General features: G+C 53.2%; 1 protein-coding gene across 1 annotated transcript in view; it reads right to left on the reverse strand.

The window, feature by feature from the left end:
* Positions 1-25,675, reverse strand: part of JPH3 (junctophilin 3) — a 47,941-nt gene extending 22,266 nt beyond the window's left edge. Inside the window, exons 1-2 of the mRNA XM_079315978.1 lie at positions 25,015-25,675; positions 10,548-11,325 (exon numbers count right to left, since the gene is read on the reverse strand). Of these exons, the coding sequence (XP_079172104.1) occupies positions 10,548-11,325; positions 25,015-25,396 (1,160 nt within the window). The 5' untranslated portion in view covers positions 25,397-25,675. The remainder of the gene's footprint in view (positions 1-10,547; positions 11,326-25,014) is intronic.
* Between the last annotated feature and the right edge of the window lie 1,222 nt (positions 25,676-26,897).

Genomic DNA, 26,897 nt, shown 5'->3' on the forward strand with positions numbered 1-26,897 from the left:
CATTATTGGGAGTGTTAAAAAGCATCTTATGGGTAAGATTTATGGGAAGGAATGTCTGTGTTCCCAAATTCACATGGCAGCTCTGGCTGCTCTTTCCCAATCAAACTCCTCACTTCCCTGAACCAAAGCCTGGCTGAGGGAATATGAAATTCCTGCTTTATTGTTGGGATCCTGTGCAGGATCACCCAGATCTCTCCCCTAATCCCAACTCTCACAGGAGCACCACGAGGCTGCAACAAGCCCCAAACCCTTCCCACCCCATAAAAAGACCCTTTTTTCATGGAAAAGCTGAAAATTGGCTCGTTTCCCACAGGCTTCACTGTGAGTGGTGAGGATGGAGTTAAGCTGGCAGTGAGCTCATCCCTAATGAGCAGCCTCAAGTTTTCCTAAGGGGCCAGGTTGGCTCCATCTGATCCACTTTGTCTCCAGGTCAATACTTCATCAGGCAGCTTTGGGGCTGTTTTTTTTCCTCTTTAAATGCATCTTTATCTTCCTATAGGAGGGGATGTTTTCTCTCCCTCCATTACAGAGCTTCATGCATTTTTCAAATGGCAAAATTCAATTAAAACACACGCCAGCTGCAAGGAAATACTTCAGGAAAAATTCAGAGAGAGCATTTGCAGGGTGTTTTACACTCTGTCATCCAAACCCCGGGGTCAGGAAAGCCTTGGGATGCACCTTGTCCTGGCAAGGGATGGCTGGATGAAGGGAAAAAGGAGATTTTTAGTGCTGTTTCCCCATGAGGTTTGGGAAGGAGGTGAGGAAAAGGAGATTTCCAGCCTCTCCATGTGGAAAACCCATGAGGCTGGGAAGGGATGGCTGGATGAGGTGAGGAAAAGGAGATTTCCATCCTTGGGGGCTCCTTTCCATCCCTCTGGCTCAGCAGCATCCATCAAGGAGCACAAAGCACCATCCAGGTGATGCTGCCAGGATCCCACAAAGGCTATGGGATGGCTCTGGGACGGGATGGGGCAGCAGAGGCCATCCCAGCTCCCTCATCCCTGCCAGAACAGGATGGATCAGCAGCCCCGGGAGGCTCTGCCTGCTCCGGGCACCAGGAGGGGAGGCTTGGCTGGGCTTCCCGCTCTCCTAGATGGGACAAATTGGGACTGAATTATTAATAACCACTGCAGACTGTCTGGTTTCCACCTCTGCGGGAGCCTCTGTGATTTAGGGCACAGCTGCAGTGCCCATCCCGCATCCCTCTGCCATTCCAGGGGTTTCTCCCACCCCTCTCCAGAGGGATGAGCCAAGCCCGGAGCCGGGTTTTGTCTAGACGTGGCCCCGAGGGGATGGCGAGATGGCAGCAATTAACAACCTGTTTGTTATTTTCCCTATCAGGCGTTTATTGCCCGATAAAAGCCGCTGCTAATCGCAGCCTGGCGCTGGGCTGTTGTTGCAGCAGGCTCGCCCAGAGTGATTTGTGCAGGCAGCAGCACCGCAGCTCCTCAGGGGTGCAATATTAGACACACCAATTAACTGGCTGGGGAGAAATCCCCATTTACCTGCTCAGATCATTTTTTCCCAGCCCCATCCCTCCGTCTGCTATTTCCCTCCACCTCTCTCCACTCCACGTTGTCGCTGGAATTTTTAATTAAGGGGGGGAGAAAAGCTGCTCGATGTGACCTCTGACATGATGTAATGCAGCTCCGAGCAGCCAGACACGGAGCAGGTGCTGTGCATAGCAAAGAGAGAGCCAGATGGAGAATTTGGGATGGGAGAGGAAAGCTCCCACCAGCTGGGAAAGGATGGAATGGTGACCAAAAAAAAAAAAAAAAAATGGGTCTGGGAGTCACATTTCAAAAGGATTAAGGAAAAAGACATGCTCAAACCTTTTAATAGTGGGGGGAAAAAATCACCTTGATGTGTTTGTTGCTGGCCAAGAAAGCAAATTGCAGAGGAAATGTTGTGGTCACAAGGCAAAATCCAAGTTTCCCTGTAGATTTACAATGGGAAATGATTCCCAAGGCAGCTGGGAGAGCTCGAGGGCAGCTGGGCCATGGAATACTTGAGATCTCCCAAATTCACAGGGGTGAGGCTGGAGCCAGTTCCTGCTCCTGTGCCAGAGCCTTCCCCACCTTTATATTTTTTGGAGTTACAAATGGGGAGTGAATTCACTGAGGAATCTTTGGCCATTTTACACCAAAATTCCATTTTTAAATCTGAGTAAAGGGAAAAAAAATATCCCAGGCTGTGTCCTTGTGTCCTGTGCCTTGCCTTGGAGTGGCCAAAAGGAGTTTTGCTGGAGAACTGAATTCACAAGATGGAAAAGTGCAAAGTGTCAGTGACTCAGGGGACAGGGACGGGCCATGTCCCCAAAATTCTGGGACAAACAGCTCAAACCACATCCCTGAGTTGGGTCATTCCCAGTGCAAAAAGATGAGAGCACCAAATGCCAGGATCATCAATCCCAAGAAAGGATTTCTTTATTTTATCCCTGTTTTTACTAAACAAAAAACGCCAAAAAAATCCAACTGCATAGATTTAAAAGGCTGGGCCAGGTGGGGCTGGTACCCAGAGGCACATCTGGGATATTCCCAGCATCTCCCAGGCCAAGGAACACATGGAATAAGCAGGGCCAGGCAGATTCCTGCATTTCCCTCCCAGGGACTTCCCCTCCTTTGAACTGGGTGCCCCCAGCAAGGACAGAGCTGATGGGCTTTGCAGGGAGATGATGCCCTGGGTGTTATTCACAGCTGGCCAGAAAATCAACATCTGGAGAGGGAGTCTCATCCCTGCCATCTGTCCCTTGGGAATCATTAGAGGGTTTTTTTTTTCTTTTTTTTCTACAGCCAAGGGAAAAGAAGAATTAGAGAATTTGGGCAAAAAACTCCAGGTGAGGGAGGTGCTGACAGAAAAGCAAAGCTGAGCTGGCTGCTGAATTTCAGTTTTAATTTGGACGCCTAAAAAGAAGGAGTTAAATCAAATTCCAAAGCAAACCACATCAGAATCACAAAGTAAAGTCTTTTTTCCTGTCCTGACCCTTCACCTGAGCTGGGTCATTCCCAGTGGAGAAAGATGAGAGCATCAAATGCCAGGATCATCAAACTCAGAAAAGGATTTCTTTATTTTATCCCTGTTTTTACTAAAAATCACACCCTGTGACCCCAGAGAGTGACACACAGGATGGGGTGGATTTGGGATGTGGTGGCAGCAAGGCTCTGCTGTCCCAGTGGGAAGCAAAGGGAACTGCCCACCATGGAGAAACAGGGTTGGAGATGAGCTAAAATTGAAAATTAATTGCCACTGGATGCTGGGCTGAGCACTGGACATGGCCACTGTGGGATTTTAGGGTGCTCAGCACCCTGAAGAATTGGGACTTTCTCAGCCACAACTTTAAGGGGATAATTGGTCAGATCCATGGGTTAAATCCCCCTGGGATTTTCAGGGGGGGAAATTTGCTTAGCAGGGTCTGTTGTCAAATCCTTTAATTTCCTGGATTAGAAAGTCAGGACAGCTTGTCGTTTGTCCTGTGGGGAGGAGGTGACAGAAACCTCATTGCCTGGGGCTTTCAAACCAACTGCAAGAGTGTGGAGAGGCTGGAATGGCCCAGCCCATCCCCTGTGCTCCCCCCAGCACCCCAAACTTGGGGGAGAAGGAAAATACTCAATAATTTGGCTCAGCTCTGTGTTTTCCTCTTGGCTGTGCTCCTGATATCAATTTTGCCTGTCCCTGGGGAGGAAAGGGTTTGGGGAGGGACAAGGATGAGGTGCTGGGGATGCTGCTGAAGGGAAGAGGGTGGGAGCAAGCAGGAAACCCAAAATGGGAATTGGGAGGAGAAAAAAGCACAGGGACTTCTCTAATGAGCTGGGAAAGCAGCAGAGAGACCCCAACCCTTCCCCTTGGTTCTTCTGCACCTTCAAACTTTGGGATGCAGCATCCCTGGGACAGGGTTGGGGGGTTTGGGGAGGTGGGGCAGGGCAGGGAGGGGCTGCAGCATCCGGGGGAGGGATCTTACCTTCCCTGCCCAAAATCCCTGGGAAATGCAGTGCTGTTTGTTTTTTTTTTTTTTTTTTTTTTCCATGAAACCTGGGAAAGGTCCCAGGAATGTTTGTCACACACCTGGGCCATGGATAGGGGATGTTTTGGCTCATATTTATCTCACTGGAGAGGGAAGCTGGGAATGGCCAAGTTGGGATCAGTGTTGGTGGGTAAGGGGTGGGAGGGCAATGAAAACCAAAACCCCACTGAGCTGCTCTGCCAGGAGACACAAATCACCCTGCTGAGGTTTTTGCAGCTGGATTATCTCACAAAGTTTCATTCCTACAAAAGGCACTTCACTGTGCAGCTGGTCCCTGGAGCATGGGGGACACATCCCTGCCCAGGGATGGGGACACTCTGAGCCAGCCCTGAGCCAGCCCAGAGGCTGCTCCTGACTTTTGACACGGCCACAAAAGGGCTTAAGGCTGCAAATCCTGTCTGAGCAGGAAGTTATTAAATTGGAGTGGCAGCAGCACATGAACAGTCACAGTGACCACACGACAGGCTGCAGGAGCCAGGAGAGGGATGGAGGGATGGAGGATGGATGGATGGATGGATGATGGATGGATGATGGATGGATGGATGGATGGATGATGGATGGATGGATGGATGGATGGATGGATGGATGGATGGATGGATGGATGGATGGATGGATGGATGGAGGATGGATGGAATGGATGGAGGGATGGATGGATGCATGGAGGAATGGATGGATGGATGGATGGATGGATGGATGGAGGGATGGATGGATGGATGGATGGATGGATGGATGCATGGATGGATGGATGGATGGATGGATGGATGGATGGATGGATGGATGGATGGATGGATGGATGATGGATGATGGATGGATGGATGGATGGATGGATGGATGGATGGATGATGGATGGATGGATGATGGATGATGGAGGGATGGATGGAGGGATGGATGGATGGATGGATGGATGGATGGATGGATGGATGGATGGATGGATGGAACACTCCAGGATGGCTGAGCCTGGGCTGGAGGTGGGAATGTGTCTGCCCTGGGTCAGAGCTGTCCCTGCAGCAGCAATAAGAGCTGATCCTAATCTTGTGCCCTGACCCCTGGCAGCAGGGGCAGGAGCAGGGAGGTGGCAGGGAAGGAGGGAATGCTCAGTTCCATCAGCAGCACAGCCTGTTGGAGGCTGCCACCCCCAGCTCTGCTCCTCTTGGATTGCACAGAGAAATTCTGGGGCTGGGGGAAACTGGGGGAAGTAAAGAAAAGGTGCTGTGAAGAAAAACACCTCCTGCTCCAGCTGCTCTCAGCCTTTTCCATCCATCCATCCATCTATCATCCATCCATCCATCATCCATCATCCATCCATCCATCATCCATCCATCATCCATCCATCCATCCATCCTTCCATCCATCCATCCATCCATCCTTCCATCCATCCATCCATCCATCATCCATCCATCCATCCATCCGTCCATCCATCCATCCATCCATCCATCCATCCATCCATCCATCCATCCATCATCCATCATCCATCCATCATTCATCCATCCATCATCCATCCATCCATCCTTCCATCCATCCATCATCCATCCATCCATCCATCATCCATCCATCCGTCCATCCATCCTTCCATCCATCCATCATCCATCCATCCATCATCCATCCATCCATCCATCCATCCATCCGTCCATCCATCCATCCTTCCATCCATCCATCATCCATCCATCCATCCATCCATCCCTTCTGTGTTTCCCCCCCAACTCTCTGAATCCCCCAAGGAAAGGATGGAGACCCCAGGAAGGATGGGGGGAGCACATTCACCCCACACCAGACCTGGGGGGTCCAGGTGTTGCCCTCAGTGCCCCCAGCAGTGCCCAACTCATGGGCTGAGGTGACTCCTGCAAATCCTGAGCTCCAGCTGGGAACAGCAGCACCTCTCCAAAGGGCCACAAGCAAAGGAGTCAAATTCACCCAGAGAGGGGCTGGTGGGACACCCTGCCCCACCTGGGCATCAGCCCAGCCCCATCCCTGCAGCCAGTTCAGCTCTGCCCCATCCTGCCTTTGTTTGTCCCTGCTGTCCTGACCCAAGCAAGGGCACACAAAACCCTTTTGGGGCCCTTAACCCCCACCCCTCCTCCTCCCTCTCCATCAGCAGGAGCCCCTCTGGCAGCACCAGGCAAGATCAGGGCCAGCCCCCCCCAGGCACCCAAAAAGCAGCAACCTGAAATCAAAGGCAGCTCAGACAATGGCAGAGCTGCAGGCTCAGGCAGAGCATTAAGCAGCAGCATTACCAGGGCTGGGGACAGCCAGTGGGGACATTAAAGGGACCAGGGAGGGCCAGTGGGGACATTACCTCCACTCACAGAGCACGGCTTTTCTCACTGCAGCTTTGTTTATTCTGAGTTTTGCCCGGGCTGTGTTTCCATTTCTCTCAAGAAAATCCCTGTTTGGCTCTAAGAGCCCCCTGCACTCTGCTGCTCAGCTCTCAGGGGCTTTTCCTGTCAGCTGTGGATGATGCTTTGCCCTCCCTGCAGCATCCTGAGGGAGCATCCAAACATTCCCCTTCTCCCCTCCTCACTGCCAGTTTTGCCTTCATTTCCTTCCTTTTCCTGTTTTCCTCCAGTTTCCCTTTCTGAAGTTGAATGACACTGTGCTAATTTGTGGCCCAGCTCCTCCTGGGACTGTGGAGCTTTAATTATATTTTTTCTCCTGGTTGGTGCAAGGCTGGGCTATAATTATGCCAGGAAGAGCATTACTTAGGACTGACCTGGGAGCAGCATTCCCTCTGGGAGCCAGGGCACTGCCTGCTCCCAGGAATTCTGATTTAAGCTGCTGGACAGCAGATCCCCCACGCTGGAGAGGAGCAAAATGTTTGCTCCCACACCACCAGTGATGGTCCCTGCTCCCATAACCAGCCCAGCCACTAATTAAAACCCCTGGACTGTGGAGGCAGGAGGAAATCCTGGGGAGTTGTAGGGTCTGTCTGCTTTGCTTCAGAACAGCAAAAATCCATCCTGGAGAGCTGGAGTGAGCCCTGATCTCCCCTGACATTCCCTGAGCATCCATCCTCCACACACATGGCTGTGCCAAAAACCAGGGGCTGGGTTGAGTTCCCTGGCCCAGCTTTGCCTTTGCCTGGATACTTTATTTTATTTTATTTTAGTGGCTGGTGTCACACCAGTGCCTACAGATAATTCTCCTGAGGTGTCAATTAGCACTAATGAGGCTCAGGGTGCCCAGTGCACCCTCCATCCTTGCAGGGTGTGCTGGCTCTTGGCTGCTTTGAGAGGGAATTAAGAACTCTCAGAGCACTCAGAGAACACCCTGAATATTCCTTTGAGACAGGCTGGAAAGGAGCTCCCTCCTGGTCTCCCTCTGAAAACTGGTCATGGAATCATGGAAGGGACCTCAGAGTTCACCCAGCTCCACCTTCCCTATCCCAGGGTGCTCCAAACTCTCCCCTTGCACAATTCCAGGGATTTGCACTCTCAGCAGGATTTCCTCAGCCTCATTCACATCCCTTCTCCCACGTTCACTCCACCTGAACAACCCCAGTGAATCAGAGGGAATGATGCATTCTCCCATTTTCATCCCAGCAAAGAAAGTTCAGGAGAATCTCCTCTTGACCCTAAAAGAAATGTGCAGGTATCACTGTGCTCTACTCAGACTCCAACAACTTTAGGAGAGCAATTTACTTGTCTCCAGAACACTGTGTTTTTAGCCTACTTTCCTCAGGAAATGGGGCTCACTCCTGTGATTGTGCTGTTTATATATCTATATGCCATCACTCCCACACTAATAACTTTTGAACGTGTTGGCCAATTCCAACCAAATCTGACAGAGCAGCAGAGTTTTCAAAAATACTGAATTCTTACAAATTTAATGAAAGCCGTGGGTGGGCACAGATTTTTTATTTTTTTTTTTTTTTTTCCCCCACCAAGGGAAAGGCTGCAGAGTGAACTCAGATCAGACAGAAAAGAACATACACACACACAGAGCCATGCCAGGTGATGGGGAAATTGGAGTTTTTGCTGGTGTTAAAGGGGGGATATTCCACCCCTGAGCCCCCAAACCTCAGGAATGAGCACCAGGATCCTCCCCCAGCTCTGTTGGGTGCAGTTTGGCGTGGGCACTGCAGGGGAGGGTTCCTTCATTAGGAAGCTTTAAAATTAATCGGACTAAGATTAATAAGCAAGCTTTTCTAGCTGGATCTCAGTATGTAAAACCTCACCCTGCTCTGGTTCTGCAGGCTCAGGGACTCTGCCAAAACCCTGGGAGGGGGGGAGAGCTCGAGCTGAGGGATTGGAGGTTTCAGACAAAGCGGTTTAAGGTGAAAGAGCAGAGATTACATGGGATTTTTGGGAAGGAATCCCACCTAATCCCATCCATCTCCAGGCTCCCCATCCTCATGGACCACCCAGTCAGTGCAGGGCAGGGAGCTGTTCACACCTGGCATTCCTGGTTTGATTTTTTTCCCCTTTCTTTCCCATAATTAGAGGTGGAATGTTACACATCAAGAGCTCATTAAGCATCTCATCCAATCCCACTCTCCATGGGGATTCCAGGATCTCTTCCATGGTGTAACAGGATCATCAGCATTTGGGATAGAGGATGCTCAGCTTCTCAGACCCAGCATCCCATGGCAGAGTGGAGCTCCACATTTCCAGGATCCATCCCACAGCACTTTAGGGCTCCACATTTCCAGGATTCCAGCCTTTCCAGGCATTCCCATCCATCTCCAGATCACAGGGAAAGATCTGCTCTTCCCACTCCTCTGCAGTCTGTTCCCTACCTGGCATTCTAGTGGGATTTTTATTTTTTTTTCCAGCTCGAAAACATCATCAAGCCCAAATGTGCTCCCAAAGCAAGCCTGGGAGGCTCATTCATATTGCAGATAAGCCCTTGGCAGACATGCTGATAAAGATTTCAAGTGTGACTCTGCATGCAAATATTCCAGAGCCAGCAATTAATCCAGGCTGTGGAGGTACCTGGGTTTTTCCCCTAACCCCAGCCCTTTCTCCCAGCCTGGCTGCTAAATATAGTTCTTGCTCAGGAAAACAGAAAGGAATGACATGCTCTAATAAACCACCCCAAAATGTGATATAAAGAGCCCTGAATTCTCCAGAGGAGCTTTTCCTCACTGCTGGTCTGGGAGATTCCTGCCAGGCACAGAGCTGCAGGTGCCTTTTGGGAGTCAGCTACAGGGTGCTTGAGCTGGGACCTTATTTCAACTTAAGTTAGACCTGGCTCGTTTTCCTCTTCCCTCCTGCTGGTTTTCAGATCCCAGCTCTGGAATTCTGAGCAGTCCCATGAGGGCTGCACAGGGAGAAGGGGCATTATTGGGCACCAAACCTGCTGTTTTCCAGCAGAGCCTCACCCAGGGCAAACCCTCCCCAGGGCTGAAGCCGCATATTTGAGTGGTTTTCCACTCAAAAACCATTTTGGGAATGGAGATAGCTGGGAATTAGCTGGGAATCTTCCCAGCACATGCCAGCCCTGGGATGGTTCCTCTTGGCTGTGAGTCAGGCAGAGGATTTGGGCAAACAGCACCTCAGGAGCTCTTCTGCTTATCCAAAAGGAGAGGGAAAATGGGATAAATAACTCAGCACCCCCAAAGTGACAGCTCCCAGCCTGTGACAGCCACCAAGGTGTGACAACCATCAACCCCTGCTCTGGTGGCCCTGTGTGGCCTCCCTGCCTCACCTGGGGAGGCTGTACATCCCCAACCCACTGGGAATCCCAGAGGGATCCAACTGGGATTGGATCCACCCTGTTTCACACAGCACCCAGGGCTTGGGCGAGGCATGAGATCCAACCTGCAGATGCTCACCACGAGCAATACACTGACCACAACCCCCAAAACCAACCCAAACCCTTCTCCCATTCATCCCCCAGAAGCACAGGTAGGTCCCTCTCACCTGGACACCAACAAAACCCTTCTCCCATTCATCCCCAGCAGCACAGGCAGGTTCCCTCACCTGGACACAACCCAAACCCTTCTCCCATTCATCCCCCAGCAGCATGGGCAGGTTCCCTCACCTGGACACCAACCCAAACCCTTCTCCAATTCATTCCCCAGCAGCAGGGGCGGGTCCCCTCACCTGGACACCAACAAAACCCTTCTCCCACTCCTCCCCTGGCAGCACAGGCAGGTTCCCTCACCTGGACACAACCCAAACCCTTCTCCCATTCATCCCCTGGCAGCACAGGCAGGTCCCCTCACCTGGACACAACCCAAACCCTTCTCCCATTCATCCCCCAGCAGCACAGGCAGGTCCCCTCACCTGGACACAACCCAAACCCTTCTCCCACTCCTCCCCTGGCAGCACAGGCAGGTCCCCTCACCTGGACACAACCCAAACCCTTCTCCCATTCATCCCCCAGCAGCACAGGCAGGTCCCCTCACCTGGACACAACCCAAACCCTTCTCCCACTCCTCCCCCGGCAGCAGGGCAGGTCCCCTCACCTGGACACAACCCAAACCCTTCTCCCATTCATCCCCCAGCAGCAGGGCAGGTCCCCTCACCTGGACACAACCCAAACCCTTCTCCCATTCATCCCCCAGCAGCAGGGCAGGTCCCCTCACCTGGACGCCGCGATCTCCGCCTTCTGCTTGGCGATGGTGGCCGCCCTCTCGGCCGCCTCCACGGCCCGATCCACCTTCTCCCGGATCTTGCTGGCGCGCAGCGGGATCAGGTTCTTCCTCTTGCCGCTGACCAGGATGTTCTGCTTGTACTTGCCCTCCTCCTTGGTGCCGTCGGGGAAGGTCATGCAGCCGTAGCCGTGGCGCTTGTTGTTGGCCCACTCTCCCTCGTACTTGAGCCCGTCCGAGCGCTGGCTCACGCCCGAGCCCGAGCGCTTGTCGTTCTTCCACTCTCCCACGTAGATCTCGGTGGTGGTGGCGTCGATGTCGTCCTCGATGACCGAGAGCTCGGCCTCGCCCTCGCCCAGGCTGATGGTGGAGTTGATGTCGCTGGCGGTGGAGCTGACCGTGCTCATGCCGGCCTCGCTGCGGAACGAGCTCTGCTTGCTGCGCTGGCTGGCCAACGAGCTCTTGGACTCGGACTTGCGGAGCTTCAGCCCGCTCAGCAGCGAGCGCCGGAAGATTCCCTTCTTCTTGCTCTTGAGGATCTCGGCGTCGCTGTGCGCCATCAGCACGAAGCCGCCGCGGGACACGGCCGGGCTGCCGGCCACGGCGGGCGAGGCGTCGGGGTGCAGCGCCGTGCCGTTGGTGTGCTCGCTGCGCAGGGAGTTGATGGATGTCCTCAGGGGTGACCTGATGACAGCGGCCATGCCGTAGGGAACGCTCTGCCGCACGCCGTAGCCCTGCCGCATCCCGCCGACCCACTGGCCCTGGTACGTCCCTGAGGAGAGGAGAACACACGGCGGGTCGCGGTGTCAAACTGCCCTGGGGGGTCTGCGGTGGGGAAATTCATCCGCAGACGCCAGAGCTTTGTGTCCAGGAAGGAGATCTCGTTCAAATAAAGTGAGAGGTCATGGGGATGTCTCCAGTTTTTGGAGGACGCAGCCTCCTTTCCATCCCAATTTCCCTCTCTCGATCCCCATTGACTGAGGTACTTGGGAGGCACAGATTTCCCAGAACACCTGATACCTGACATTCCCCTCTCATGTACAACCCTCCCTTTTAATTTTTAATTCTTACAGAATTCTTAGTTTTTCCTAAGATTCAAATTCATAGTTTTTCCAAAGATTCCCCTCTAATGTATAACCCTCCCTTTTAATTTTTAATTCTTACAGAATTCATAGTTTTTCCTGAGATTCCCCTCTAATGTACCACCCTCCCTTATAATTTTTAATTCTTTTAGAATTCATGGCTTTTCCCCATTGCTTCTTTCACCTTTCGATATCCAATTTCATTTATCAGCAAACCTGTAGTTTGTTTGTAAAGGCAAATATCTTTTTTCCATTCATCAATCAGGGGAATCCATCCCATTGTTTCTTTTATCTGGTTTTATCTACCAGCACATCCACAGCTTGTTTGTAAAGAGAAATCTGACATTCCTCTCATCTGGAATCCCAGTCCCATCTCTGGGATGAGGATTGCAATGCCAGGGTGTGGAGGGACAATTGGTTGGATTGCAGATTTGCACTCCAGCTGCAGCCTGGGAGTGTTAGAAACCAGCCCAGGCATCAAGGAACAATTGGATCAACCCCTAATGTGAGCAGGGGTGTGGAAATGGGGAATGGTTATCCAGGAGCACACTCCCATCCCATCCATGCTGCTGATGGCTTTCACAGAGGATGGAGAATGTAAAACAATCCATGGATTTATGCACACAGTGCCTCCATCCGCTGTGCTGGAGCAGGAAGCAGCTCCATAGAAAGAAAGGTCTCATGGGGAGAGATCCATTTGGATATTCCCCTTGGAATTGTGCCCCTCTTGGAGCTCCTACGTTTGTGTGGGCACCTCCTGGAGCTTCTCAACTGGTTGTTGGTGGCAAGAGACACACACAGGGACTGGGGGCACAAGGAACCCACCCAGCCTGGGGGGCACAGCTGGATCTCAGCACCCTCCCTGTGCACTGAAATTTGGGGTGGGGTTCCTAATGCCATCCCCTCCTGGAGGAGCAATTCCAGGCTTTATCCCAGCTGGTTGGACTGCAGGGCTTGTTTTTATTCTTAGGTTGGCTAAATCTCCAGACCAGCTGGAGATGCAGTGATGCACTGCTCACCTAAACTCTCCTGGGCAGATCCAGGAGCCTGAGGGTGGCTCCTGGCTGGGCTCTGGAGCTGCTGGAATGCTGTGAGCAGAGCTGGGATGGGCACAGGCAGCACCTCTCAGCACTGGGACCTTCCTCCCTGCTCCCAAGCACCCAGGGAGTCTGAAAATAGATCTGCTGAAATAGTGAACCCTGTGTGAATGGGGCCAGCCCTACCCCAGGAATTTCCCTGCCTGGTTCTGGGGCTCAGCAGTTGGTCTGGAGAAGGGATCTGGGCTGGAGCAGCTCATGCTGAGCACAGGAACTGCTTCCTCAGTGTGAAATCAGCACCTGGCCATATTTTGGGGTGTGTTTTGGGGTGCTTCAGCTGTCTTCTAGCTGTTAGTGCTTTGCACAAATCCCCCAGGATTTGGGCATCCTTCCCTGTGCTCCAATGGCATTACTTTATTGGGGTGGCAGCTTTGTGCACCCCAAAAAACCAACAGGGCCAAGCTGGGGACCCCTCAGAGCCTGGCCTGGAGGAGGGAGTGGGGAGGCAGGGGCAGGCAGGATTTATGGGGTTTATAGGATTAGCAGTGGGATTAGGGCAGGCACTGGCAGGGCAGGGCGAGGAGCTGGTGCCAGGGAGAAGGATGGGGGACAACCTGTGACATGGAGCACAGGGCACACAGCAGGCATGTCCTGGGGGGGTTTGAGCTGTGAGCCTGCCCTGTCCCCTGTGGTGTCCCCAAGAACAGGGAACAGCCAGTGCCCTGCACCCACAGCTCTCCCCACGCCTGGAATGGCTGTGCAGGGCACAGCCTGCATTGCCAAGGTGTCCCTGCACTCCCTGGGGCCTGGCAGCACCTCTCTTCCCTTTCTGGCTCCATCCCAGAGTGTCTCAGCAGGACACTGGAGTAACTGGGGGACAGATTTCCCCCAGCACCCCAAGTTCCTCCATCAGGGAGCCCCCAGGGTGGCCTGGCATGTCCTCACACCATGCTCCTGCTTCCCTGGAGATGGATTCAATGGGCTGCAGGGAAAGATGCCAGTGTGGAGAACATGAGATCCACCAGATCCCACCCTGCCCAAGTCCCAGTCTCCCTTTCCCTGGGCTGAATCCCTGACTCAGTCCCTGACCCCACACAGATGCTTTGGCCTCCTCATCTCCTGGCAAACTGAAACACTCCCTGGGTTAAGCTGGGGCAGTTTGAAGGATCACTGTGCTGAGAGCCTGAGGGACTGGCAGGGAGCAGAACAAAGCACTGCAGGCTGGAGCATTTGTGGCAAATTGGTCCCAGCAGGTCCCAGCTGCAGCCTGTGCTGTCCCCAGCCATCAAACCATCACCCCTGGCCTTCAAACCCACTCCTGGGATGGCACAGCTGCCAGCAGCACCCTGGGCATCCCCTCAGCACGGTGAATTTTCCTGCTTGTCCTGTCCCAGCCCCCAGCTCTGCTTGCCTGGGTGTCCTTGTTTCCCTGCATGGCAGCAGTGTGGATTATCCCCAGGGATCGCCTCAGAGGCCACCAAGACAGCTGGGCAGCTTCAGAGCCACCAGCAGATCAAAGAGCTTCCTGCCAGGGAGCTCAGTCCTTCCCCAGCCAGCAGCACTCCTTCCTTGCCCTGACTTCATTATGATTTAAAGCCCTGGATATCCCAGGATTTGGCCATGGAGCCATCTGATCTGCATTGCTGAGCCACCTCCTCCTCAGCCCTGCTCAGCTTAACCTCTGCCCCAACATTTGCAGATATGTGCACAGAGACTGAGCTCACAAAGAGCCTGGAGAATCCTTCTCCCTGCAGAGGAAAGATATTTCCCCATTTCAGGATGTTCCCCAGGATGCAGCTGCTGGGGAGGGAATGTGCAGCAGGATGGGGTTTGAGTGGTGCCATGAGCTCTTCTGATGGAACAGAATGGAGAATTCCAAGGATTTTGGTTCTGAGCCCCTCACAGGGTCGGGATGCAGGATGGGAAGCAGGGAGCAATCCAAGGCAATCAAACTGATTGTATTGCCCAAGGCAGAGAAGAGCCAAAAGGATGGAGGAGAGTCCCTGGGGAGGAAAATGTCCCAACCTCTTCCCTCAGCCATGCAGAGCACTCCTATGGATTCCTCTCACTTTTGGGTGCTCCTTCTGAACCAGGCAAAAAGGACAAAGAGAGAGAAGAAAGTTTTGGACATGGAAAGTCAAGAGAAAGGTGATGAAGGGTGAGGAAGTGGCCACGTCCATGGCAAGCAGAGCTAAGGAGAGGGCACAACCTGAGGCTGGGAGAAAACAACTGGAGTCATCCCAAAAGATGGATTGGAAAGAATATTTATTTCAGAAATAACTGGTGAGGTGTAAGAAAGGGAACTGGTTCGTGGAAAAGACAGGGGTTGATGGAGAGAAGAGGGCAGTGCTGATGGACACATCCACTGGGGTTCCTCATCTGAATTTGGGGATCACTCCTGATCTCCAGCAGTGACAGGGAGCAGCTCTTCCTCAGCATTTGGCTCAAATCCATCCTGGAAGAGAGCTGAGAGCCTGCAGGGCAGCTCCTGGTGGCCCCATAATGCCCAAATCCCCCAAATCAGGGCTGGCCTGGGTTTGCACCTTGCAAAGGAGGGGGTGAGCAGGACCCTGCACCTCCACATTCCCTGCTGGAAACAGGGATAAGGCAGCAGCATCCCAGCATTTCAGCTGGTTTGGGAACTCTGATTTGCTCCTGGTCTCCATGAGGATCAGAGGCATTGCAGGAAGAACCATGTCTTTCCATGCATTTCTGTTCCTTTGCCAAAGAGATTTTGGGGATTTTGCTGTCTCCAGCAGTCTCCAGCTCTGGCTCTTCCCTCTGGGATACAGGAATGTGGGGATGCAGGGCTGCTCCCTCTCACTCACAAGGTTTTTCTTCTCCTTGGCTGGGAAGGGGCAACCAAGCTAAGCTTGCTGTCCCAAACTAAAGAATTCCTGGACATGGATTCTTTTCCTGCTTATGGTGAAACCTCACAGTGATGCTCAAGGAAATTCAGCTTTATAACAGATAAACATCCCAAGGAGCTCCCTCAGGAATAGCTGGAGCTTGAACAACACAGGAGGAGGCCCAAAGGGAGAGTGTTGGGCTGCTCAGGCACTTGGGGCTTCCTCTGGCTCAAGCTGGGATCATGCACTTGGATATAAACCTGGTCCATCATGTTGGAAGGAGATAAAAATAAGGATTTTTGGGGTTGGAATGACTGAGTTTTCTTTCCCCCCTCTGCCCATCCCCAAGATTTGGCATTTTGTAGTCACTGAGCCCTCTGGCCCCACTCCAGGAACACCATTAAGGAGAAGTCTTAGGAGAGGCTTTTCCCAAAGCCCCATGGACTGTTCCATGTCCTGCAGGATGAATCCTTTGGCAAACACATGGATAAAGCCCATGGGAGGTGTGCACAGACCTGCCCTCTTCCAGCTCCTCATATGGAGACATCCAAGCAGGAATTTGGGATGTTATGAAGCACTTTGGACACACACATGTCATTATCACAACATGACCTCAGAAAAAGATAAAAATTTGGAAAAAATTCCTTCTCCATCTCTAACACTGAGTTATTGACCCAACATGCTGGGTCAATATTCCCAGGTTAGTTAAAATAATAAACAACAAGGATGCAGCTTTCCAGGTTTGCCTGGAAAATGGGAGCAGCAGATCCAAAGGATTTCTGTCCCATCCTTGAGGCACAGCCAGATCCTCCTGGTCCAGCATTCCCAAACTCCCAGCTCTCCTTCCCCACTCAGAAAATCCCAGGAAGGAGGGGGAAGTGGTCTGAAGTGCCCATCCACTCTTCCAAGCCAAACTAATTAGGTTTTACAAATTGCTGATTTATCTCACAAAGGATCCTTCCTGGTGTGCTCAGCCCCCCTCTTATCTCTGGCCTCTGCAGCATATTAATTAAAGATGTCCAATGGCAATAATTAGGCTGGGCTCTTGGATTCTGGCTGGAGGAGGGAGTTTTACAGATATCCTTTTCCAGCTGCTCCATATCACAGATCCCAGGGGGATTCACACACAAATGATCTCAGGAACACCCACCCCAAAGGGAAGAGGTCAGGGAGGAAAGGGGGGCCTGGAGGGTGCTCTGGATGATGTGTGTGACACTGGGGACATCCTCACTGGCCATCCCAGGGAGTCACCAGGAAAAATGTGCCCCAAATGTCCTGCCTGACTCCTGAGCACAGGATCCCAGAATGGGTTGGGTGGGAAGGAACCTTGAAGTTCATGTTGTTCCCATTCCCTGTGAGCAGGGAGGTGTCCCACTGTCCCAGGGTGTTCCAAGCTCTGTCCAGCCTGGCCTTGGGCACTGCCAGGGATGCAGGAGCAGCCACAGCTGCTCTGGGCACCTGTGCCAGGGCTTCAGCATCATCACAGGGAACAATTCCTGCCCAATATCCCATCTAAGAGCCATTCCCTGTGTCCTGTCCCTCCATCCAGGGAACAATTCCTGCCCAATATCCCATCCAAGAGCCATTCCCTGTGTCCTGTCCCTCCATCCCTTGTCCCCAGTCCCTCTCCAGCTCTCCTGGAGCCCCTTTAGGTCCTGGCAGGGGCTCTGAGCTCTCCCTGGAGCTTTTCCTCTCCAGGTGAGCACCCCCACCTCTCCCTTCTCTGATCCCCCAAACCCTCCCCAAATCCCACCCAGCATGTGTGGCTGGGAGATGCCCTGCCCACCTCAGAATGTGGGAATCTGTGTCCAACACCTCATGGATACAGAACCCACAGCAAATTATCCCTCTCTCCAGCCCTGCCAAGGTTTTCCATCACCAAGCCACGCTAAAAACACAGTCAGATGCTTCTGCTGTGGCTGCTAATTTGCCAAAAATATGCTGTGGTAACTGCTTACACAGGGGAAGGAACAAAGTATGGATTTTTGAGTATGCAAATCTAATCTGCAGGCAGGAACACGTGATGGGTGTTAGTCATAGTGCTAATGCTGGGTGCATCCAGACACAGTGGGCACAGCCAGGGCTGGGCAGCCAGGGAGGAGGAGAGGATGAGGAGGATGAGGAGGATGAGGAGGATGAGGAGGATGAGGAGGATGAGGAGGATGAGGAGGATGAGAGCTCTGCTCCTGCCTGGCTGCAGAATTAAATATGGTTTGGGGGTCAATAAGCAATAAAGAATTACAGCTCGTATCAGCTTGTAATTCTAAAAACAGAGAGTCTCCATCTAAAGGAATCCAGCAGTGGAGGGGCTGGGTTTGGATGAGGTTTGGGTGAGGTTTGGGTGAGGTTTGGGTGAGGTTTGGGTGAGGTTTGGATGAGGTTTGGGTGAGGTTTGGGTGAGGTTTGGGTGAGGTTTGGGTGAGGTTTGGATGATGAGGTTTGGATGGGTTTTTGGATGAGGTTTGGGTGAGGTTTGGATGATGTTTGGATGAGGTTTGGGTGAGGTTTGGATGAGGATGGGAGCAGGGATGGGTTTGGAACAGGCAGAACCTCTGCAGGAGCAGGAGCTGGGGGCTGCAGGGAGGAGATGGATTTCTACAGCCTCACATCTCAGCCAGGGAATCTGCCTCCTCCTCCTCCTCCTCCTCCTCCTCTGGATGCAAATAACAACAAAAGTATTTCTGGCTGAAATACCATGGAACAGAGATTGCTGAGCCATTCTCCTTGGGGAAAATCACTGGGAAATCACAGGTGGAAAGAATAATCCTCTGGGGGATATGAGCCTCATCCCAAACATGGGGACACATTTATGTCCTCATTGCCTGTCCCAAAGATGCTCTGCAAGCAGGCATTCTCATTGGGAAACATTAAAAAAAAATCTTGTATAGAAATTAATGTTTTCCAAGGCATTTCAAGCAATTTGCTTCCTATTCTTCAGGAAAAACCAAGCCAGTCCTGAGCATCCCCTCCCTCTTATTGCTTCTGCATCTCCTGCTTCCCCAAACCTGTTGGGAAGTGCCTTTTTCAGCCAGAATTCACAGAAAGGCTTCAAAAAAACCACACTAAAGACAATAAAATCCTGCCTTCACTGATTCTGATGGAGCTCATAGTGCCTCTCAGGCCAGTTGTGATTCCTCTTAAAGCTCCAGGTACCACAGTCAGGGAAAACACAACTTTTATTAGGAGACAACCAAAGGAACACATTTCCAGCTGCCTGTCCTGGGAGTGGGAAGGGCTGGGTCTGTCAGACACAGGGAAAGTCAAGGAAGCCTCATCCCCTGGTGAAATGGGGCCACAGTTTTCCCAGGGCAGCTGAATCCCTGCGGACTCAGCCATCAGCTGAGGTCAAAAGCAGGATGAGGTTTTATCTGCAGGGATGCAAAGCACTTCAGGATATTGCTCAGCACCTTTATTAAGGCCAATGTGCTCCTCTCACAAAGCAGAGTGAAATCAGGCTAATGCTGATTCCCCTAATCCCCCCCCTGCTCTAATCCTGCCACAGACTCTGGGATCTCTCCCGTTCCTCAGAGGAGATCCAGGGGCAAGGGGTGACTCCCAACCTCTCCCAAACTGAGAGCAGGGCTGGGTTTGGGGGGCTGCATCCCCCCCAAGTGGGGGAGGTGCTCAGATGGGTGGGATGAGGCTTGGATCAGGGGTAGGAGGCTGTTCCTGTGGGATGAGGCAAGAGCAGGGTTTATTTATTCCCTGTGGAATCAATCATGGATCACAGATCACAGTTTGGGTTGGAAGGGACCTTAAAGCTCTTCTCATTCCACCCCTGCCATGGATAGGGGCACTTCCCACTACCCCAGATTGCTCCAACCCCCTCCAGCCTGGCCTGGGACACTTCCAGACCCTTATTCATTCCAGGCAAACACCTGCAGACCCCAAGTGATGCCCTGAGCAGGAAATGATACCTTTGTAGTCATCATTTTCTTGTGGAAATCAGCAAAATGAGGGGCCTTGCTCTGGCTGTTCACTCATTCATGAAAATTCATGATGCTCTGCTGTGTTATTCCCTCTTCAGGGAATAACATTGGGAAAGCAGTGGCTGTTCTTAGGGAATGCTCATGTATCCATTGCAAGTTTTCAGGATTTTTGATGCAAAGGCCAGAATCTGTCTTTGAAAAGCCAATATCAAGCCCCAAAATATAAACATTTGCCTTTCAAGTTTTGGTTTTTTCAAGCTCCCAATTTTTTTTTTTTTTTTTGGTTAAAAAATACTTCAATTGTGAGTGAAACAGCTGAATCCAGGGGAAAACGATCACCAAAACTCTCCTGTAACTACACCAAACTCCTGAAAAAAAAAATCCTTTCTTGTTCAGGAGTTCAATCAGTGCCAAAACCAGACTCAAAGAGACAAAAAATCTCACGAGGCAGATGCTGAACCCCAGTTTAGCCCCTAAAAGACCATCCCTGTGCTCACCCTGCCCAGCTCCTCCATCTCCAAGTCGTGCCCACATTAATCCAGCTCATTCATCTACGTCAGCGTTACCTGACTCAAAGCATTCAAAATTCATCAGGTTCATTTTAAAATCCAGGCATTTTTAAACAGAAGGCATTTTTAGCTCTTGTCTGCTCCTTCCCAAGCCTGGAAGAATGACTTTTCTGCAATAGCCTGGGTGGAAACCTTGCTTCCAAACTGAAGCTGAAAATCTTGCAAAATCACATGATTCCACAAGCTGGAGCTTCTGAAGGGAAAAAAAAAACCCGTTCAGCTCCAGGAGCAGATGTCACCCAACCACGAGGAGCCCCATGGGATATCAAATCACATGCAAATATCCTGAGATTTGCATTCAAAGCCATGAGAAACCCACCCCAGTGAAATGACATTAGCACTGTCTGCAGGGCTGGAGTCACCCCCTGCTGTGGGTCAGGGGCAGGGGGTCCCTGGGCTCCCCAAGTCTGGGCTCCTGCACAATTCCCAGGAGAATCACAGCCTGGATTAAAGATTTGGGAAGGTGGAGGGAGGGTCTGAGGCCTGTCTGGCAATTTCTGTCTCATGTTCTTTGCTGCGAGGTCAAAATCCTTTTTCCTCTGTCCTGAGCTGTACCTGAAACTAAGCAGCATGTTCCAGTGAGAGAAGTAATTACCATGAGTTCATAGCATTTATTTTTAATGAGGCTGGTCAGAATCTTCATTTAGTATTTTGATTCATTTTTCTGTGCTCCTGACATCTCCCCTTTTGCTCTCCTGGAACCACTGCAAGCAGCTCCTAAAGCCAACCCAGACAGTGAGATGCTCCTCCACCAAAACCTTGATTTTTAAAAATGAATTCTCAGGTTCTGAGGGGTTCTTAGGAGCAGCTCTGGGTGCTCTTGTATTTGCTTTTTTCCACCCACTGTTTAAAGTGCATCAACAATTCCCTCCCAGCAGCAAAACAAGGGAAGAGCTGGTACTTTTAAGGTAATTCTGACATCCGTGCTATGAATAGATGCTGATGGAAATTTGCCTGTGCAGGAATTCGGGGGAAGGCCAGGGTGGGGAGAGGCCCCAGGCCTCTCTGGGAATGGTTTGGGTGGGAAAGGACCTTAAAGATGTCTTTATTATTGATTTATTTTGGGCATTCCAAGCCTCCTGCTTGCTGCTGGATCATCCCAAGCCACCTGCTCAGCTGAGGGGGTGCAGCCCATTCCCATTCCTGCTCTGGCCCCACAGAGCAGCCCTTCCCCTGGTTTTTGGGAAAACATCCCGTGCTTTTCCCCCTCCTCAACCACTCCCAAGCCATTTGGTTGGCAGCTCCTGGTGCACCTGCTCAGAGAGGTGTCACCAGTGCCACTGCAGGGCTGGGAAAGTGGGACATGGAGCAGGACAGGGCCCCACCCTGGCAGCTCCCTTCCCTCTCCCCATGGCAGGAACATTCCCAGCCAGGGCCAAGAAAAACCCACTTGCCTACTCAGCCAGTGCTAACAATGCAAACACTAATTATATTTCCCTCACCTATCAAGGGATGATTCATTTTAGGTGAGTGGGCACGGAGATTACACAAGATGAACGGCACCGTGCGACCGCCCGGCCCTGTTGGGGTTGCCCTCCTGAGAAAAAAGGATTTAGGGAGAATGGGGCATTCAGGGTGGAGAGGATTGGCAACAGGGTGAGCCTGGGTCACAGCAGACACCTCCAGCCTGTCCCATCCCCTCAAGGATGCTGGACAGTGGCAGCCAGGATGGGGCTGGGCACATCCCAGAGCCCCTGTCTGCTTTAGGATCCCATTGTTCAGCTGGGAAGAGGAGGGAGGAGGAGGAGGAGAACAGCATTGCTAGGGATGGAAAGGGCAAAAAGAGACTTGAGGCTTCCTTCAGCCACCCCATCTCATCCACCCCACAGCCATGGTTTCAGCAGCTCAACCCAAACCCAACACAGAGGATTCCCATGGGAAGTCTGCAGCTACAACTCCAGCTGTCCCTGGGGTGAGCATCCCCAAAGTATCCGAGGCAGGAGGCAGCTGGGATGTCTCCTGATCTCCAGGTTTGATCAGAAGAGGGTCTCCAACTCCAGGCCCCCCAACTGCACCAGCAGCCCCAGGTTCCCACCCCAGGTGGGTGCAGCCCCTTCCACCAGGGAGCAATTCCTGCTCCCACTCCCGAGCTGAATCAGACAAGTGCTTCAACTCCAGCACCCAACTGAAGCAATCCTCAGCAGCCTGGTTTATGTAAGATCAGGGTGCTCTGGAGGGGGACAGGGGGTTTTGGCAGGAAGATGAGGATACACCAGCAGTGCTGGGGACACCTGAGGGAGTGAGGGGACAGCAGGACAGTGCCAGCCGTGCCAGGGACACCGGGCAGCGCGTGGGACCTGGGAGAGCAGCCCAGCAGCCGTGGCTGCTCTGGGCTCTGTGCTGATGGGCACGGATCCCCCGGGCTGGGGGAGCAGGATTTGCTTTCCCCGGGGGTCAGGGGCTGTGTGGGCAGGGCGTGGGGGGCTGGCTGGCGTGGGGGGACAGGCGTGGGGGGACAGGCGTGGGAGGTGTGAGCTCGGCAAGCTGCGCGTGGGAGCAGCGCTGCCCGCGCCGCCCGCGGGGCTGGCGGGAGCCCCCGGGCCACCAAGAGCCACCCCCGGGCCACCAAGTGCCACCCCCAGCACACCCCAGAGCCCAGCAGTCACCCCAACATCCCTCCCAAGCCGTGCCCTTCCCTGCTGTTGTGTGAAGGAATGGGAAAACCGGAGCGAATCCGTGGATTTTGGGGCTCCCCCAGCCCCATCTCCAAGCCATGGGCTGGGGAGCTAAAAAAAAAAATGATGTGCAAGGGATGAATATTTATCTGTGGGTGGCAAGTGACAGATGCTGGGGCGAGGATTCTTGGATACTTCAGTTTGCTGGAGGTAATAACTGGAATAGATTAATGAGAAACATCCTTCCCAACCGTTCCTCCCCGGTGCCACCGCTCCCGCACGCAGCGGCCTCTGGGACCCAAACACACAAAGTTCAGCAAGGCTCGGTGGCCACACAGGCTGCAGGTGCCCAGCTTTGGTGGTTTCCACCCAGAATGGAGCCAGGAAACTGGGAAAGGTGGCCTCTGTGTGCTGGGAGCTGAGCTGGTGAAAGTGGCCTTGGAGGTGGTTCTGGCCCAGCTGAGCTGGGGGAAGCTGGTGTGGAGGAGCAGCCACAGCTACCAGCACTCTGCATTTCCCCAGCACGGCATCCCCTCCTCTTGGGAAGGTTTGCAGGGTCCCAGGGGGATCATTTTGCCACAGACCCTGCCCTTTCCCAGCACTGCTCCTCTTCCCTCCTCCCGAAATCGCAAACACACGACATCGCTTTTGGGTCCCTGAGCACCGGGAAGCTGGGCTGGCCTGACAAGATGGAAGGAAAAGCTCTTTGCTTCTGGCAGCTTCTGAGAAAACGCTGAAAGTGCTGCTAAGCCACCCCAGTGTGAGGATGCTGCCCAGGTTTCCCTAAAAAACGCTGCGCTGCAGAGGATGGGGAGCGTGCCGGGGCGGGGGCACGTGCGTGGCTGGGGACAGGGCCAGCCCTGCAACACCCAGCCCTCAGAGACCTGTAGTTAGTGCAGACTTGTGTCTGTCCTCCCTCAAACCTCCCAGGCAGGGGCTGGGTGCCAGCAGGAGACAGCACCCACGTTGGGAGCAAGCAAAACCCCCCCCCCAGCCCCTCCTGACCGCCTTGGACGTGGGAGACGGTGATGATTCCCTGCCCAAGCTGTATTCTCACTGAAGGACTGCTGGGATTTATCCATGGCTTCCAAACACACACCCAGCACATCCCAGCTCAGTCCCCAGCATCCTTCCAGGCAGCTCAAACAAAAGGTTGCAGCTCTCTTTTTTTTTCTCTGGGAGAAAACCACTGGCACGAAATTATCATCAAAAATCCCGAGGTGGTTCCGCCTCTCCCTGCTAGAGCACAAAAAAAAAAAAAAAAAGCAGCTGCAGGTGAGGTTTAACCTCCCCTCCCTGTGCAACCACAAAGCAGCAAACTGGCTTTTCCAGAGCAAGGTCTTGCAGCACCTTTCGGGAAGGCTGTGATGGAGCTCCCAACACTGCAATTTCCTCACCGGAGCCGTATGGAAAACCATAACGTCCTAAAAATAACCCGTGAGCTGCTCCAGGAGGCCACAATTCCCAGGAAAACGAGGGGCCAGCAGAGCCCAGTGCCCCTGGCTGCTGGCAGGTAGGCCTGCCTCGGATTATGGTGGCAATTCCAATTGTGGAAGCAGCCACAACCCAGGAGAGAGGATGATACAGCCACTTAGAGCACAGCACCAGCTGTTTCTCCCAGTTCAGCCCTAAAGCTTGTTAGCCCAGCAATTTTTTTGGGTTTGATCGCTCCAATTGGGTTTTCTTGTTTTTCCTCTAATCCCAGTTTCCCCTCAGCATCTCGTTAAGCCATGTTGACGGCAGAGAAGAGCTCTGGTGATCCCTCTGAGCCCCTACGCTAAGCATTAAGCCGTAAACTAGGAATGTAAGACTCTTGTCTGAATTAAAGTCTTTTCCCTGGGGTATTATTGAGTGTGGGGCTGTCTTTGGAGGGGCTGGAGGAGGTGCAGAGCCCCCCAGGATGGGTTGGGAGCTCTGGCAGCACTGGAGCTGCCCCATCCTCATAGATCCCCCCCCCCACACACTCGCCTCCATCCTGCCCCGTGTTGTTCCCGTGCAAATCCTACAGGTTCCAGTGGTGCAGTCAGAACTGCCAATCCCATGTGCAACTTGGGTTGGGCCCCAAGGCCTGGCCCAGCCCATGCTCCCACTCCTCTGGGCCAGAGCTGGGTGTTCCCCCACCAGCACAGCCCTTTCCACATCCCAAAATCCTGCTTGGGGAGAAGAAGGAGCACCCAGAGACCCCACAGAACATATGGGGCTACCTGTGGCAAAGAGCTGGGCTGCTGCCACACTGGGCTGGTTCCTTCTCCCCTGCAGGGTGGGAGCATCCCTTGATCCAAGCCAGCAGGTCGCAAACTCCAACCCAAACCCCACTGGGAGGTTCTCCCCACCACCCTCCCCTCTCCCCCAGGCAGGAAGGGATCAATGCATCACCTACCTCCATCCGAGTAGGTCTCTGTCCCGTAGCCATCCTGTAATCCATTGCTCCAGGTGCCTTCGTACTTGGCCCCGTTTCCAGTGCATTCCCGGACCCCGTACCGTCCCTTAAATCCATGGGTCCACTCTCCTTTGTACACCCACTTCCCTTTGCTCTCCATGCCAATGCCATGGCGCTTGCCCTGCGCCCAGGTGCCCTGGTAAGTGTTGCCACTGGGCCAAGTGTAGACCCCCAGCACCTCAAAGCCGTGACTCCAGGAGCCCGAATATTCACCTTGACCCTTCGGGCCGGTACAGATTCCATGGCCATGAGCCTTTCCGTCCTCCCAGCCTCCACAGTACGACCCTCCATCGTCAAAATTAAACCTTCCCCCACTGGACATGCATGTAATTCGGTTGCAAATCTCCCGAAAGGTGAAAAAAAAAAAAAAAAAAAGAATAGGAAGAAATGCAGGAAATAAAATGCGAACGATGACTTGGGGGAAAAAGAAATAAATAAAAAGAAAAATAATTAAATCAAATCGAACTCAATTGAAATCATGCACCAGATCCAGAGAGCTGCTTAAGCCAGTTTCTTGTGATTATTCATTCTCTGGGAGTATGTTGAGGATCAGTTCTCTCTTCCCCTGCTGTGGAAACAGGATCATTAAAAAAAAAAAAAAAAAAAATAGCAGCAAGAACAGCAGCAGCTATTGGGTTTTGGTGCAAACGACTCCACCTAAAAACCATCCAAGGCAGGGAAACGGGGGTGGGGGAAGAGGAGAAAAAAAAAAAAAAAGAAAAAGAAAAAAAAAAAAAAAAAAAAAAAAAAAAAAAGAGGCCAAATGCCAAGAGAAGGGAACAAAAAAATTTTAAAAAATAAATTTAAAAAAATTTTAAAAAATTAAAAATTAATTAAAAATAAAGAAAAAAGAAAAGCGAGCGTTGGGCAGCCCCGGGGTGGGAAGGATGCTCAGAGCCCCCACGCAGCCCCCCGCCGCCGGCCGGGCTGGCTGGGGCGCAGGGCCGGGGGCAGCGGCGGGCGCGGCGGCATGGCGGGGCTCGGCACAGCAGCTCAGCAGCAGCAGCAGCAATGCGGAGCCTCCTCCGCCGCCCTCCCGCACGGCGCCGCCGCTCCCGCACCGCGCACCGCGCACCGCGCACCGCGCACCGCGCCCCGCGCCCGCCCCGCGCCCCCGCCCGCCGCAAACCTCAGCGCCGGCGGCCCCGCATCCCGAGGATGCTCCGGCGAGCCCGGTGCCGGCCCCGCGCCTTGCGGGGCTCTGCTTCTGCTTCCCCCGCTCCCTCCGCTTTGCTCCCTACGGGGATAAATCCCGCTTGTTAATGAGCAGGATCCTGGGCTTTTCTGCTCTGCCTCAGCTCCCGGCGCCGGGCTCAGGGTGGATTTAAAGAGACAGGAACTGCGTCGCCTTCTCGCAGCCCAGCAGGGCCGCAGCCCCCCGCAGCCTCCCGGGATGCTCCCGCCTTTCTGTTTATCCCTGTCCGGCTCTGCCCCGCAGGGCGGAGAGGGGCCGGGGGTCCCGGTGGCCACGGGGTGGGAGGACACCGGGAGCGGCCCGAACGCCCGGTGCCAGTCTCCGGGCAGACTCCGCTCCGTGCCGGGTCCGGCACACCGCAACTGCAACAGCGATTATTTATTTATTCATGGAAAGGCCGCTCCGGGATTGCCGGCAGCGCTCCGGGCTGGGTCCCGATCCAGCCGGGCTGCGGCGAGCCCCGGCACAGCGCATCCCATCGCGGTCCTCCCGATCGGGAGGCCCTCAGCGCTCCGCTCCGCTGATTCTGTTTTGTTCTGTTTTGTTTTTTTTTTCTCCCTGGGGCTGCTGGAGATGCTGGAATCCTCCCCGGGCAGCGCTGTGCCTCTGGAGCACGCTGGTGCATCCC

Source organism: Erithacus rubecula (genome assembly GCF_903797595.1).
Source record: "Erithacus rubecula genome assembly, chromosome: 12".
Lineage (NCBI taxonomy): Eukaryota > Metazoa > Chordata > Aves > Passeriformes > Muscicapidae > Erithacus > Erithacus rubecula.